The 15,006-nt window shown below is 48.2% G+C and overlaps 1 protein-coding gene across 2 annotated transcripts in view; it reads left to right on the forward strand.

The window, feature by feature from the left end:
* The window catches only part of NPLOC4 (NPL4 homolog, ubiquitin recognition factor), a 78,298-nt gene that overhangs the window by 15,097 nt on the left and 48,195 nt on the right, over nt 1–15,006 (forward strand). The window contains exons 3-7 of one of the 2 annotated variants that reach the window (XM_010354290.2): nt 1,882–1,994; nt 7,920–8,096; nt 10,536–10,584; nt 11,992–12,086; nt 14,325–14,448. In XM_010354290.2, coding sequence (XP_010352592.1) covers nt 1,882–1,994; nt 7,920–8,096; nt 10,536–10,584; nt 11,992–12,086; nt 14,325–14,448 — 558 coding nt within the window. The remainder of the gene's footprint in view (nt 1–1,881; nt 1,995–7,919; nt 8,097–10,535; nt 10,585–11,991; nt 12,087–14,324; nt 14,449–15,006) is intronic. The other variant, XM_030923140.1, reaches the window with a different exon arrangement.

The raw sequence follows: 15,006 nt of genomic DNA on the forward strand, positions 1-15,006 counted from the left end.
TTTTTAGTAGAGACGGGGTTTCACCGTGTTAGCCAGGATGGTCTCGATCTCCTGACCTCATGATCCGCCCGTCTCGGCCTCCCAAAGTGCTGGGATTACAGGCTTGCGCCACCGTGCCCGGGCGAGTATTTTTTTTTTGAGACAGAGTTTTGCTTTTTTTTTGAGGCGGAGTCTCACTCTGTCACCCAGGCTGGAGTGCAGTGGCGCGATCTCGGCTCATTACAAGCTCTGCCTCCCAGGTTCACGCCATTCTTCTGCCTCAGCCTCCCGAGTAGCTGGGACCACAGGCGCCTGCCAGCATGCCTGGCTAATTTTTTTTTTTTTTGTATTTTTAGTAGAGACGGGGTTTCACCGTATTAGCCAGGATGGTCTCAATCGCTTGACCTCGTGATCCACCCGCCTCGGCCTCCCAAAGTGCTGGGATTTCAGGTGTGAACCACCGTTCCCGGCCCTTTTTTTTTTTTTTTTTTTTTTGAGAAACAAAGTCTTGCTCTGTTGCCCAGGCTGAAGTGCAGTGGCGTGATCTTGGCTTACTATAGCCTCCACCTTCTGGGTTCAAGCAGTTCTGCCTCAACCTCCTGGGTAGCTGGGATTACAGGTGCGTGCCACCATGCCTGGCTAATTTTTGTATTTTTGGTAGAGACGGTTTCACTATGTTGACCGACTTGTCTCAAACTCCTGGCCTCGTGATCTACCCGCCTTGGCCTCCCATAGTGCTGAGATTACAGGCGTGAGCCTCCACACCCAGCTTGAGTTTTGCTCTTGTTGCCCAAGCTGGAGTGGAATAGCGTGATCTCGGCTCCCTGCAACCTCTACCTCCCAGCTTCAAGTGATTCTCCTGCTTCATCCTCTCAAGTAGCTGGGATTACAGGCATGTGCCACCACGCCCAGCTAATTTTGCAGTTTCAGTAAAGATGGGGATTCACCATGTTGGTCAGGCTGGTCTCGATCTCCTAACCTCAGATGATCCTCTCACCTCATCCTCCCAAATTGCTGGGATTACAGGCGTGAACCACCGCGCCTGGCCTGGAATTGGGTTTTTACAGTTGATTTCAAAAGTAGAAATTGAACTTTTCAAACATAGCCACTGGCCAGGCATGGTGGCTTATGCCTGTAATCCCAGCATTTTGGGAGGCTGAGGCGGGTGGATCACCTGAGGTCAGGAGTTTGAGACCACCCTGGCCAACATGGCGAAACCCCGTCTCTACTAAAAATACAAAAATCAGCCGGGCATGGTGGCAGACGCCTGTAATCCCAGCTACTTGGGAGGCTGAGGCAGGAGAATCACTGGAACCCAGGAGGTGAAGGTGCAGTAAGCCAAGATCATGCCACTGCACTCTAGCCTGGGCAACAGAGTGAGACTCTGAAAACAAAACAAAGATAGCCATAGCTCTTGTTTGCTTCAAAGTCTTAAATGTGTTATAAAGTTTCATAATTGACAGGACCGTTGCTTTTTTGGCCACTTTATTCGTTTTAATTGACACCTTTTTGAGCAGTACAAATTTCTTTATAAGAGCAAAATAGCAAGAGGACCATCCTGGCTAACACGGTGAAACCCCGTCTCTACTAAAAAACATAAAAAACTAGCCGGGCGAGGTGGCGGGCGCCTGTAGTCCCAGCTACTCGGGAGGCTGAGGCAGGAGAATGGCCTAAACCCGGGAGGCGGAGCTTGTAGTGAGCTGAGATCCGGCCACTGCACTCCAGCCTGGGCGACAGAGCGAGACTCCGTCTCAAAAAAAAAAAAAAGCAAGAGGAATTTGGTGAATGATAAGCACTTTCCAAATTTGGAGAATACTCTTCTAGTAACGTCTGGTGTGTGTATGGTATGTGTAGTGATATTTAGCATTTTATTAAATTTCTGTTCTTTTGGCCTTGTTTTAGGTTGCAAAGGAGTTTGGCTTCCAAAATAATGGCTTCTCAGTTTACATCAATAGAAACAAGACCGGAGAGATAACAGCCTCCTCCAACAAATCCCTCAACTTGCTAAAAATCAAGTAAGTGTCCTCTGAGGAGGAAGCAGGGAATGCGGGGAAATGAGGTCCCCATGATCTGTCCGAGGTTGCCCAGTTTTATCCTCTTTCCTCTTCACACCACTCATTATGGTCTTATCAACTGACCAGAATACATGTGACTGTGTTGCTTGCCAGGGATTCAGTAATTATCCTGAATCTGCCGTTACTATTGAGCAGATTTTAATTGACTTTGCAGAATTCTGGAGTTTGTGTCACTGAGGAGAAAGTTATTGTCTCTGTCCATGTATGGCATGGAGTGAGCTGCATACTCAGCTGCTTGTCTGGAGTGAAAGACTTTGAACGCAGCTGTGTGCAGGGAAATCACGTTAGCCCTGCTGGCTTGGGTAGGAGTGCCGACAGTGCAGTGGCCCATGCCACCCCGTAGAGTTGGTCATTCAGGACCTTCGGGACTCAGAGACCTCTTATCACAGCCTGGCTGCTGCCTGTTTTTGTAAAGTGTTATTGGAACACAGCCAGGTCGCGTTGTTGGTGCCAGTTTTCACGTTACAAGGGCAGAGTTGAGTAGTTGTGATAGACCATGAGGCCTGCAAAGCTGAAAGTATTGACTGGCCCATCGAAACCGTTTGGGCACTTGCTCACATATCCCTTAGATCAGTTCAGTCCTTAGGGAGCGAGTGGTCAGTTTTCCTCTCGATGCTGCAGGTTGCATGTGCTGTGGCCAGTGGCTCAGTGGTGGGCCTGGGACCTGCTGGCAGTTGGCTGTGAGTCTGTTTACCAGCCAGAATGATAGGCTGGTTTTGCACTTTGGTCACTTTTAGATTCACAGATTAATACATCTAGGGACACAATATGCAATCGTTCTTAACAAAGATTTATTTGGCACCTACTGTTTGCCTACCCCTGTGATGAGGTGAAATGAAACCTCTTGTTATTGTTCTTAACAAAGATTTATTTGGCACCTACTGTTTGCCTACCCCTGTGATGAGGTGAAATGAAACCTCTTGTTATTGTTCATTTCCAGAGTGACCCTTCCTTTGAGCTTGTGAAGGGTTTTGCATCTTGATAATTCTTTTTTCTCTCTTCTCTTTTCTCTTCTCTTCTCTCTCTCTTTTCTTTTCTTTTTTTTTTTTTTTTGGAGACGGAGTCTTGCTCTGTCGCCCAGGCTGGAGTGCAGTGGCCGGATCTCAGCTCACTGCAAGCTCCGCCTCCCGGGTTTACGCCATTCTCCTGCTTCAGCCTCCCGAGTAGCTGGGACTAGAGGCGCCTGCCACCTCACCCGGCTAGTTTTTTGTATTTTTTAGTAGAGACAGGGTTTTGCCATGTTAGCCAGGATGGTCTCTATCTCCTGACCTCGTGATCCGCCCGTCTCGGCCTCCCAAAGTGCTGGGATTACAGGCTTGAGCCACCGCTCCCGGCCAACTCTCTTTTCTTTCTTTCTTTCTTGAAGGGTTTTGCATCTTGATAATCCTTCCTTCCTTCCTTCCTTTTCCTTTTCCTTTTCTTGAGACAGAATCTCGCCCTGTCACCCAGGCTGGAGTGCGGTTGTGCGATCATAACTCACTACAGCCTCGACCTTCTGGGCTCAAGTGATCCTCCTGCCTCAGCCTCCTGAGTAGCTGGGATTACAGGCACATTTTTCATTTTTAAATCAAATCTGGCTGGTAATTTTTTTTTTTTGAAGTTTAAATGTGGAACATGTAACCGTATCTAAAGGTAAAGAGAATGTGAGTGCACTCCCTCTGTCTCAGCCAGAGGAACTCTCAGCTCATAACCATGCTTGTGTCCCGCTGCTCTTGCCTTCCTTCCTTCTCTCCTGTTGCTTGGCCTTTTTTTCTCCCTCCCCTTTGTAATTATTAAACAAAATGCGTACTGAACACCTCAGAGGGCAGTGTATGCCTTGATGGATGAACCTTATGTGTCACCATTGCAAGCACCAAGCAGGTCTGGGGATAAGGCATTGGCAGCCACTCCAGAAATTTCCCTAACGGTATCTGCTGTTCTTTTTTTCTTTCTTTCTTTTTTTTTTTTTTGAGATGGAGTCTCGCTCTGTCACCCAGGCTGGAGTGCAATGGCGTGATCCCAGCTCACTGCAACCTCCACCTCCCAGGTTCAGGCATTTCTCCTGCCTCAGCCTCCCGAGTAGCTGGGACTACTTACGTAGAGATGGGGTTTCACTGTGTTGGCCAAGCTGGTCTCAAACTCCTGACCTCATGATCTGCCCGCCTTGGCCTTCCAAAGTGCTAGGATTACAGGCGTGAGCCCCTGTGCCCAGCTTTTTATTCTTTCATTACTTAAGTGTCTGTCCCTAGACCCTGCCAGTGAGTCTTGCTTCCTAAGGAAATGTGTACGTCTTACATCTTGTCATCTTCACGTTCGCCTTCTATCTCTTTCCTTTTCTTAAAATTTATCTGTTGAGGAACTTGGTCCCTTGTCCTGTAGGGTGTCCCACTCTGAGGTCTTGCTGATTTCATGTTCACAAGACACTTCAGCATTACCCTCTGTGTCCTGGATTTCCTGCCTGATCCACAGTGGTTTACAGAGGCCTGACAGACTCAGGCCATTCCCTCAGCAGGACCATGGGGTGCTGTACACCTACCTTTTTTTTTTTTTTTTTTGAGACACAGTCTCACTCTTGCTCAGGCTGGAGTGCAGTGGTGCGATCCCAGCTCACTGCAGCCTCTGTCTCCCAGGTTCGAGCGATTCTCTTGCCTCAGCCTCCTGAGTAGTTGGGACTACAGGTGCCCACCACCGTGCCCAGGTAATTTTTATATTTTTAGTAGAGACGGGATTTCACCATGTTGACCAGGCTGGTCTCAATCTCTTGACCTCAAGTGATTCACCTGCCTCAGCCTCCCAGCCTCCCAAAGTGTTGGCATTACAGACGTGAGCCACCATGCCTGGCTCCCTGCCTTTGTTCTTTTTCTTTTCTTTCTTTCTTTCTTTCTTTTTTTTTTTTGAGAAAGAGTTTCGTTCTTGTTGCCCAGGCTGGAGTGCAGTGGAATGATCTCAGCTCACTGCAACCTCCACCCCCTGGGTTCAAGCGATTCTCCTGTCTCAGCCTCCTGAGTAACTGGGATTACAGACATGTTCCACCACACCCGGCTCATTTTTTTTTTTTTTTTTGAGACGGAGTCTTGCTCTGTCGCCCAGGCTGGAGCGCAGTGGCGCGATCTTGGCTCACTACAAGCTGCACCTCCCGGGTTCACGCCATCCTCCTGCCTCAGCCTCCGGAATAGCTGGGACTACAGGTGCCCACCAACATCCTGGCTAATTTTTTGTATTTTTTGTAGAGGTGGGGTCTCACCGTGTTAGCCAGGGTGGTCTCAGTCTCCTGACCTCGTGATCCACCTGCCTCGGCCTCCCAAAGTGCTGGGCGTGAGCCACCACGCCTGGCCTAATTTTGTATTTTTTTTTTTTTTGAGACGGAGTCTTGCTCTGTCGCCCAGGCTGGAGTACAGTGGCCGGATCTCAGCTCACTGGAAACTCTGCCTCCCGTGTTTATGACATTCTCCTGCCTCAGCCTCCCGAGTAGCTGGGACTACAGGCGCCCGCCACCTCGCCCGGCTAGTTTTTTGTATTTTTTAGTAGAGACGGGGTTTCACCGTGTTAGCCAGGATGGTCTCGATCTCCTGACCTCATGATGCGCCCATCTCGGCCTCCAAAAGTGCTGGGATTACAGGCTTGAGCCACCGCACCCGGCCTAATTTTGTATTTTTAAGTAGAGATGGGGTTTCTCCATGTTGGTCAGGCTGGTCTTGAACTCCCAGCCTTAGGTGATCCGCTGGCCTCAGCCTCCCGAAGTGCTGGGATTACAGGAGTGAGCCATCACACCCGGCCCCCTCTTTTTTTTTCTTTAGAGACAGGGTCTTTGTCGACACCATTGTGAGCTATGATTGTGCCACTGCACAGCAGCTGGGCAACAGAGCAAGACCCTGTCTCAAAAGTATATAAATAAATTAATAGGCCGGACGCGGTGGCTCAAGCCTGTAATCCCAGCACTTTGGGAGGCCGAGACGGGCGGATCACGAGGTCAGGAGATCGAGACCATCCTGGCTAACACAGTGAAACCCCGTCTCTACTAAAAATACAAAAACTAGCTGGGCGAGGTGGCGGGCGCCTGTAGTCCCAGCTACTCCGGAGGCTGAGGCGGGAGAATGGCGCAAACCCGGGAGGCGGAGCTTGCAGTGAGCTGAGATCCGGCCACTGCACTCCAGTCCGGGCGACAGAGCGAGACTCTGCCTCAAAAAAATAAATAAATAAATAAATAAAAATAAATAAATAAATAAATAAATTAATTAATTAATAATCTGATTTTTTTCCCCCTAAATCTGGCTGTTGGCTTCAAGCACTCACAGGTGCCATGTTGCTCCTGGTTTCTCCTAGTTTCTGCTCTGCTGCCACGTTGGCCCACTGGCCTCCAGTGAAGACCACTGGGTGGTTGAGTGCTCCCCATCAGGGCTGTGAGACATGGGAGCCTGCCTCTTGGGTCTCGTGACTGACTGTTGGTATCTGTCTGCCCCCACTTGTATCCCTGCCCCCACATTGCTGTAGATGCATCGGTGGGACCTGGCATGCAGTCTAGCTGTCTGCAGGAGGGAGATTTGGGAAGAGCCACTGACTTCGGCGTCTGCCGCCTCCACGTCCTAGAATCCCACCTGGTCATTTTGGATAGCCTCTGTCACTAACCCTCTTCTTCCATTCCGTTGTTCATTTAATATCCCATATAGAGGTTGATATTCTGTCTCATAATTTCTGTCTGTGAGTCTTTGCCAGTCTAACTCTCAGTTAATTATGTCTCTACCCACTCTTACTCTTACTTGCGTGGTAGTGTGTTACTCTCCTTTTTTTTTTTTTGAGACGGAGTCTCGCTCTGTCGCCCAGGCTGGAGTGCAGTGGCGCAATCTCGGCTCACTGCAAGCTTCACCTCCTGGGTTCATGCCATTCTCCTGCCTCAGCCTCCCGAGTAGCTGGGACTACAGGCATGTGCCACCACGCCCAGCTAATTTTTTTGTATTTTTAGTAGAGACGGGTTTCACCATGTTGGTCAGGATGGTCTCGATCTCTTGACCTCGTGATCCATCTACCTTGGCCTCCCAAAGTGCTGGGATTACAGACATGAGCCACCGAGCCTGGCCAATCCCACTTTTTAAAAGTAGTGACAGTTGGCCGGGCGCGGTGGCTCAAGCCTGTAATCCCAGCACTTTGGGAGGCTGAGACGGGCGGATCACGAGGTCAGGAGATCGAGACCATCCTGGCTAACACGGTGAAACCCCGTCTCTACTAAAAAATACAAAAAACTAGCCGGGCGAGGTGGCAGGCGCCTGTAGTCCCAGCCACTCGGGAGGCTGAGGCAGGAGAATGGCGTAAACCCGGGAGGCGGAGCTTGCAGTGAGCTGAGATCCGGCCACTGCACTCCAGCCTGGGCGACAGAGCGAGACTCCGTCTCAAAAAAAAAAAAAGTAGTGACAGCTTCCATGTGTGCCTGTGCTTACGTGTGTATGTGAACGCCAATAAAGCAGTGGAGATACATGCAGCCAGCACATGCAGTGTTGGGGGAGGAGGGAGCCTCCCAGAGGCCAGAGGAATGGCTGAGGGAGGTGGGGGCCAAGCAGAGGGTGAGAGGTGGGAGGAGAGGCCCTGAAGCCCAGCAGGTCCATTGTGGCTGTGTGTGCATGCAAAATCATTTAGGTGTATGGAGGCTTCACAGACTTTAAGGTAAAATTGTAAGAGAAATTAAATTCCAGAGAACCTGCATACTGGTCTTTATAATGCCAAGAAACATAGGGGAGATGTTAGAAGAGAATTCTGGTCTTAAAATTAGAAACCTCATTGTTTAGGCCTACAGGGGTGGTTGTTGACATTTGCTTTTTGCAGATATCCGAGTTGGGCTTCCATGAAGCTCAGGTGGTAAGGGAAGGCATCGGCCTCTGTTTGTCATTTGAACAGGCATGGCGATTTGTTGTTCCTGTTTCCCTCGAGCCTTGCTGGGCCCTCATCTGAAATGGAGACGTCAGCTCCACCGGGCTTCAAGGTCTTTGGCGCTCCCAACGTGGTGGAGGATGAGATTGATCAGTACCTCAGCAAACAGGATGGGAAGATTTACCGAAGCCGAGACCCACAGCTGTAAGTGATCCATGGGATTCCAGGGTCCTACATGTGGTGATCTTAATGGGTGAATAAAGGGAAATATTTATAATATGTCCTGTTTTAATAAGTATCTGATGAAGAAATGTAAGTCTGAAGTTTTACTATCTTCAGGTTAAACTTTACTTCCAAGTTATCTTGTTAGCTTTTTATCAGTTTTTGTTGTTATTGTTTTTTAGCTTTTTATCAGTTTCAATCTCAAAATATGTTCCCATAAAAACTTTTGAAGCATTGTATACAAAGAGACTGGAAAGGTATTGGGGGAGTTGGGGACCTCACACCAAGTCTTTACTGTGATGTCCTCTGGAGATGCTGACTTCCGTGCAGAGTGGGACGTTAGTCAGCAGCTGCAGGGGAGGGAAGAAGGAAGGAGCAGGTAGTTGTGTGTGCACCCGTGCGAGGTGCGTGCTGTGTCTCTCATTTCGTAGTGGTTGGATGATTTTGACCTGCCACACTAGTGTGCGCTCTCCATCCCTGCAGCGAGCATTTCACTTGCAGAAGATGCTGTGCCTTGGAATATTCCCTCCTTACCTGGGGCTATATGAAGTGTTTATGTATATATATATATTTGTTTGTTTTAGATTTTTTGCAATTCCTTTTAAATAAACCAGTGAGAAGGATCTGAGTTTACACTTGGCCATGTGAAATTTATCTGAGCGAAGGTTGTCTCTGCAGTGGAGTCGTTTTCAAAATGCATCACTCTGTAGATGTGATGGGGTGCTGACTTTGAGATACTGGGATTCCAAATGCTGCATTAGCAACTTTTATGTCTTAGCTCAGAGAACCATAAATGGCGCTCAGCTGCCATTGGCATGGAGCCACTTTGTAGCCATAGCCATTAGCTGGCGTGCCTTTTCCATTTGTGTTTCCTCCCAGGGGCCTGGCGCTGGCTTGCTTGCATGATCTGTTTTCATTGCTTCATTAGCAGCTTTTGAGAGAGAGAGCATGTGTGTGTGTGTGTGTATGTGTGGATTCTGACCTGTCATCAGGTAGAGCCTGCCTATTTATTAGGAAGTACAGAGACCACCTCTGTTTCGAAACACAGAGCCTATATGCATCTAAGAATTCCGACTCCATTTAGAAAGGGATCTGATGGAGCCCCAGAGGGACTGCCACCGGCGTCTCACCACCCCACCGCTGCCTTCACGTTGTGTGTGTTGTGCTCCCAAGGCTTCTGTGACTGAAAATGTCAGAAACCCATGGGACAATTTTTTTTTTTTCTGTTATTTCCCAAAATGCACATGAAGTAGGTATTTTCCAAACTTGGATTATTTATGCACTGCTCTCAGGCCCTTTGCCATGTTTACGTACCAGCTTTGTTATTTATTTAACACTTTAAATGGACTTGGCTGGACACAGTTGTTCATGCCTGTAATCCCAGCACTTTGGGAGGCTGAGGCGGGTGGATCACCTAAGGTCAGGAGTTCAAGACCAGCCTGACCAATATGGTGAAACCCCGTCTCCACTAAAAATACAAAAATTAGCCAGGTGTGGTGGTGTGTGCCTGTAATCCCAGCTACTTGGGAGGCTGAGATAGGAGAATCACTTGAACCCAGGAGGTGGAGGTTGCAGTGAGCTGAGATCGCACCACTGCACTCCAGCCTGGGTGACAGAGTAAAACTCCGTCTCAAAAAAAAAAAAAAAAAAAAAAACCCAAAAAAACTATTTTATTTGTTTTTTTGAGATGGAATTTCACTGTTGTTGTCCAGGCTGGAGTGCAGTGGCACAATCTCAGCTCATTGCAACCTTCTCCTCCCAGGTTCAAGTGATTCTCCTGCTTCAGCCTCCCTAGTAGCTGGCATTACAGGCACTTGCCACCATACCCAACTAATTTTTGTATTTTCAGTAGAGATGGGGATTCACCATGTTGGCCAGGCTTGTCTTTAACTCCTGACCTCAGGTGATCCACCCATCTCAGCCTCCCAAAGTGTTGGGATTAGAGGTGTGAGCCACCACCTTTGGCCAGAAAACTACATAAATTGACTTTGAGTTCGTTCACTTTTATCTTTGGTTTGTGTCATTTTAAGCAGTCGATCCCCATGAAGTCACAGGTTTGATGTGCGGGTCAGTTTTTTCTCATTCATATCAACATAAATAGTAAACTGCTGGGTGTGGTGCTGCACACCTGGAGTCCCAGATACTCGGGAGGCTGAGGTGGGAGTGCTTGAGCCCAGGAAGTCAAGGTTGCAGTGAGCCATGATCACCACTGCACTCCAGCCTGGGCGATAGAGTGAGAGCCTGTCTTTAAACAAAACAAAACAACAATTAAAATATAAACGTTCATCCATGTGCCATCTGGAATATAACTCCATGTGGGCACAGAAACACTGTTAAAGTAGGACGTACGTGTGAGATGGCAGCAGCGGAACACCGACATCCTCACTGCTCTGCCTTTTTCTGCCTTGTTACTCTCCTCAGATGCCGCCACGGCCCTTTGGGGAAATGTGTGCACTGCGTCCCTCTAGAGGTGAGAGTCTCTGCGGAGTAAGTTCTGGGCCGGTGTGGGGGGCTGCGGGTAGACAGCTGTCTTAAGTGCTTTCCCTGAGTCCATGCACTTGGTTGTAGTGGTTCAAAGAACTTATCTATTTATTGCCCTGGGCCTCATATTCCCCCTAGTGCAAGCTGCACACAGGATGAGCCTTTATTTATGGAAGTGACCTTCTCGCTTGATTATGAATGGCTGAAGCATTTGTGTGGCTGTGATAAAGGGGCAGCATTTACAGCAGGCTCCCTGGACAATCCTTTTCAGATCTGACACAAAGCTGAGTCTGTCGGCTTCCGTGCTTATCATTGTTTTGATTTACTTTGCCTTGAATCTCACATCTCTTGTACTGGTTTGTCCTGGTGAGATTGAGAGTTACCATAATAATGCTGACTGGAGCTGTTAATGCTGGATTTACAGCGGGAAGGCCAACCTGATTTTCTTCATGAGGCATCTCTTGCATTCTTGTGGCATTTCTTTTTGCAGAATTTTCCTGAAACTCATTTGACTTAGAACGTTTTGTTTTTAATAGAGATTCATTTTAATCTTGAAAAGATAACTGGCACACAAAGAAAAACTTGCTTCTGGCTATGTGCTGTTGACACCTGTAGTCCCAACACTTTGGGAGGCCGGGGTGAGAGGATCACTTGAACCTAGGAGTTGCTGAGCCTGGGCAACTCTTTTTTTGTATACCCTGTCTCTACAAAAAATTTAAAAAATTAGCTGAGTGTGATGGTTCACACCTGTAGTCCCAGCTACTGGGGAAGCTGAGGCAAGAGAATCACTTGAGGCTGGGAGGCCGAGGCTGCAGTGAGCCTTGATTGTGCCACTGCACTCCAGCCTGGGCAACAGCGTGAGACCCCATCTCTAAAACAATTAAATTGGCTGGACTCAGTGGCTCATGCCTGTAATCCTAGCACTCTGGGAGGCTGAGGTGGGTGGATCACGAGGTCAAGAGTTTGAGACCAGCCTGGCCAAAATGCTGAAACCCCGTCTCTACTAAAAATACAAAAATTAGCCAGGCATGGTGGCGCGTGCCTGTAGTCCCAGCTACTTGGGAGGCAGAGGCAGAAGAATCGCTTGAACCCAGAGGTGGAGGTTGCAGTGAGCAGAGATTGTGCCGCTGTGCCATTGTACTCCAGCCTGGGCGACAGAGTGAGACTCTGTCTCAAACAAACAAAACACACAAAAACAACAATAGCGAAAATCAATTAATTGAAAAAAGAAAAACTTGGTTCTGACCTAGAGTGGTAAGGGAGACCCCAGTATCTGCTTTGGCTGTGGGCCTTGACTTGCCGAGGCCATGCTTCCTGGCCTCTGTGCACGGCGGAGGCTCAGCGCCTGGAGCACCCGGCAGGTGTGACTGCACTTGCTTACTCTGTGTCTTGGCAGCCATTCGATGAGGACTATCTAAACCATCTCGAGCCTCCTGTGAAGCACATGTCCTTCCATGCCTACATCCGGAAGCTGACTGGAGGGGCTGACAAGTAAGCAGCTTGCTATAACCTGGTTGTGCATAAATTCCTTTTTGTGTATCTGGCAGTTGTTGCTTATAGCCACTGAATGTGTGAATGAGAGAAGTAAAGATGAGAAGGGGCCACACGCCTTTGAATGTTACCCTGGTTCTATATTTATTTATTTTTTATGTGCACATATATGGTTTTTTTTTTGTTTTTTGTTTTTTGTTTTTTTTTTTTGAGACAGAGTCTGGCTCTGTCGCCCAGGCTGGAGTGCAGTGGTGCAATCTTGGCTCACTGCAAGCTCCGCCTCCCGGGTTCACGCCATTCTCCTGCCTTAGCCTCCCGAGTAGCTGGGACTACAGGTGCCTACCACCATGCCCAGCTAATTTTTTGTATTTTTAGTAGAGGCGGGGTTTCACTGTGTTAGCCAGGATGGTGTAGATCTCCTGACCTCATGATCCGCCCACCTCGACCTCCCACAGTGCTGGGATTACAGACGTGAGCCACCGCGCCTGGCCCCACATATATGTTTTTAAGAGGTGGGGTCTCACTATGTTGCCCAGGCTGGTCTGGAACTCCTTGGCTCAAGTGATCCTCCTGCCTTGGTTTCCCCAAAGTGCTGGATTACAGGTGTGAGCCACCTCGCCTGGCCAACCTGGTTCTAGAAGGGAGCTAGCAAGGCAGTGACTGTGCAGGCACCTGGTTGCGTAGCCACAGTGCAGTGTCGGACAGAGGCTGTTCCCACACACGCCGCCCTGGCAAGATAGCATCTGTGATGGTGGCCTGTTGTATCTGTGGTCTGAGTTCATTCTCTGCTTTTCAGAAAAACAACTACCCTGTGATAATCTCAGCTCCCCCACTTCAGTGCCTGGCAATCCTTTCCCTAGAGTCCGGCCTCTGAGTCAGCTTGGTTTTCAGCCACAGCAGGGGCTGCAGCCACTTGTCCTCAGGGTACCACAGTAGTTGCCCGCAGGCTCAGCCAGGTAGGCACAGGTGGTAGCAGTGGCCAGAGAGGGGTGAACTTATCATTTTGATTTCTTTTAAGCCATGGCAAGTCCTTGCCTGTACGACCTTCTCCTGTTGGCTCTCTGTACACCCTACCAGAAAGTAACAGGCTTCAGCTATTATTTTGTAATTCCTGTCAGTGCGACAAGAGGAGATGGTGGCTGAACTGAAGTCAGCAACATTTTGTGAAGGATGTCATGTTCGCCTGATTGTAGCTTTTGTCTGACAACCCGCTGACATCCTAAAATGACTTTTTAAAAATGTTAGACCAGAAGAAGAAACCTACTAGAAGCCCACTATTGCTTGTCCGTGGGGAAAGCTGTGGAACTCTCTGGACTAAGGAGCGGGTGCAGATTGATTGTAGTGAAAGAGACTTGGTCAGCCTTTTGTCAGTCTAGGTCAAGGAGCACGGTTTCCAGTGGGGGCGTGCTTGTGGCTGCCATGAACATGCAGATTTGTTGACGAGTCATTTCTTCCTAGATGCTGTGATACCAAAAATGGCTCACCACAAAAAATGATCAGTATGTGAGGTAATGCATATGTTAATTAGCTTAATTTAGCCATTCCGCAGTGTGGACATGTTTCAGAATATCATTTCTTACACTGTAAGTATATAGTTTTTATCTGAAAAACGAAACCTGACGTCCACCTTAAAGATACAGATTTTTTTTTTTTTTGGTCATTTATGTTTCAGTAAAGCTGGAGAAAAAGAAAAAGTTCAGAGTAGGGTCCAGGACTTTCTCATTGACAATTTTCAACAGTAGTTTTTATTTTAGCTTAAAGCAGTGAAGATGCCTTAATTATATATCCTAATCAGATTTTTCCCATGAATAAGAAATTTTTACAGATATCTGAGTACTGGGCTAATGTCAACGTTGCTGATAATTTAATGAAACCTGTACCAGCCTCATGTCCGCTCAGTGGCACAGGTGACATCAATAGATATTCTGCAGTATTCTTGCAAACTTTCTTGCATGTTAGTGATAGATAGTAAAAAAAAACACCACAGTTTGGTAGGAAAGTAGTTGTGTGTTTCTGTATGGTTGAAGTGTGTGGGACAAGCTAGGATTCGGAATGTGCTGGAACTGCAGGTAGAGCTTCCATTAGAAACATCCTTAGCACATCTTCCCTGCTGCTGCCACGTGCTTAGCTCCTGAGATGCTATTCAGGAGGTGTAAGATACTTAACATGTAGCTTCCAGCCTCTTGCTCAACTTCTCACCAATGTGATGTTTAAGTAAGTTGCTTCTCTTCTACGTAGGGGGAAATTTGTTGCCCTGGAGAACATCAGCTGCAAGATTAAGTCAGGGTGCGAGGGGCACCTCCCGTGGCCGAACGGCATCTGTACTAAGTGCCAGCCGAGCGCCATCACGCTGAACAGACAGGTGAGATGTTCCCTGTCTGTCTAGATTTGTTTTCATGGCTGAGAAATGAGTATTTCCAGAAGAGCCCCTTGGAGTGGAATGCCATCAGCATCTGCGTGGCGGATTTTCAGTACTGTTTGATGGATTGAATGACCCTTTTGTGGAAGGGGTACACTGAATATGTCATTTTTAAGACTTCTTGCTCTTGGAGGTATGGAGTGTGAGCCCTCAGTTCTCTTTTTTGCTGGCTCATATGGAGGCAGAATGTTCCTGGTGATTATTTAAAATCCTCAGTGGTTGTGAGGAAACTGGCTCTGAAGGTTGGTAAAGGGGCACCCCTTGGACCAGCTCTGAGCACCCGTCCAGGCTGGCTTAAGGAGAGAATGTGGCTCAGGAAGGAGGGGGCGTTCAGCCTTTCTGGATGTTCTGCTTTCGTTGTCCCGCCTCTGAGAGTAGGCTGCCTCGCCTTCCTGCTGCCACTGTGCCCTTGGAGAAAACGGCTCCTTAGAGAGAATTCCGTGGCCTCCTTGACTTTTTTGGAAATCTCCTGTGTTCTCCATTTCTTTTTTCTTCTTGAAA

This window comes from Rhinopithecus roxellana, chromosome 19 (genome assembly GCF_007565055.1).
Source record: "Rhinopithecus roxellana isolate Shanxi Qingling chromosome 19, ASM756505v1, whole genome shotgun sequence".
Taxonomy (NCBI): domain Eukaryota; kingdom Metazoa; phylum Chordata; class Mammalia; order Primates; family Cercopithecidae; genus Rhinopithecus; species Rhinopithecus roxellana.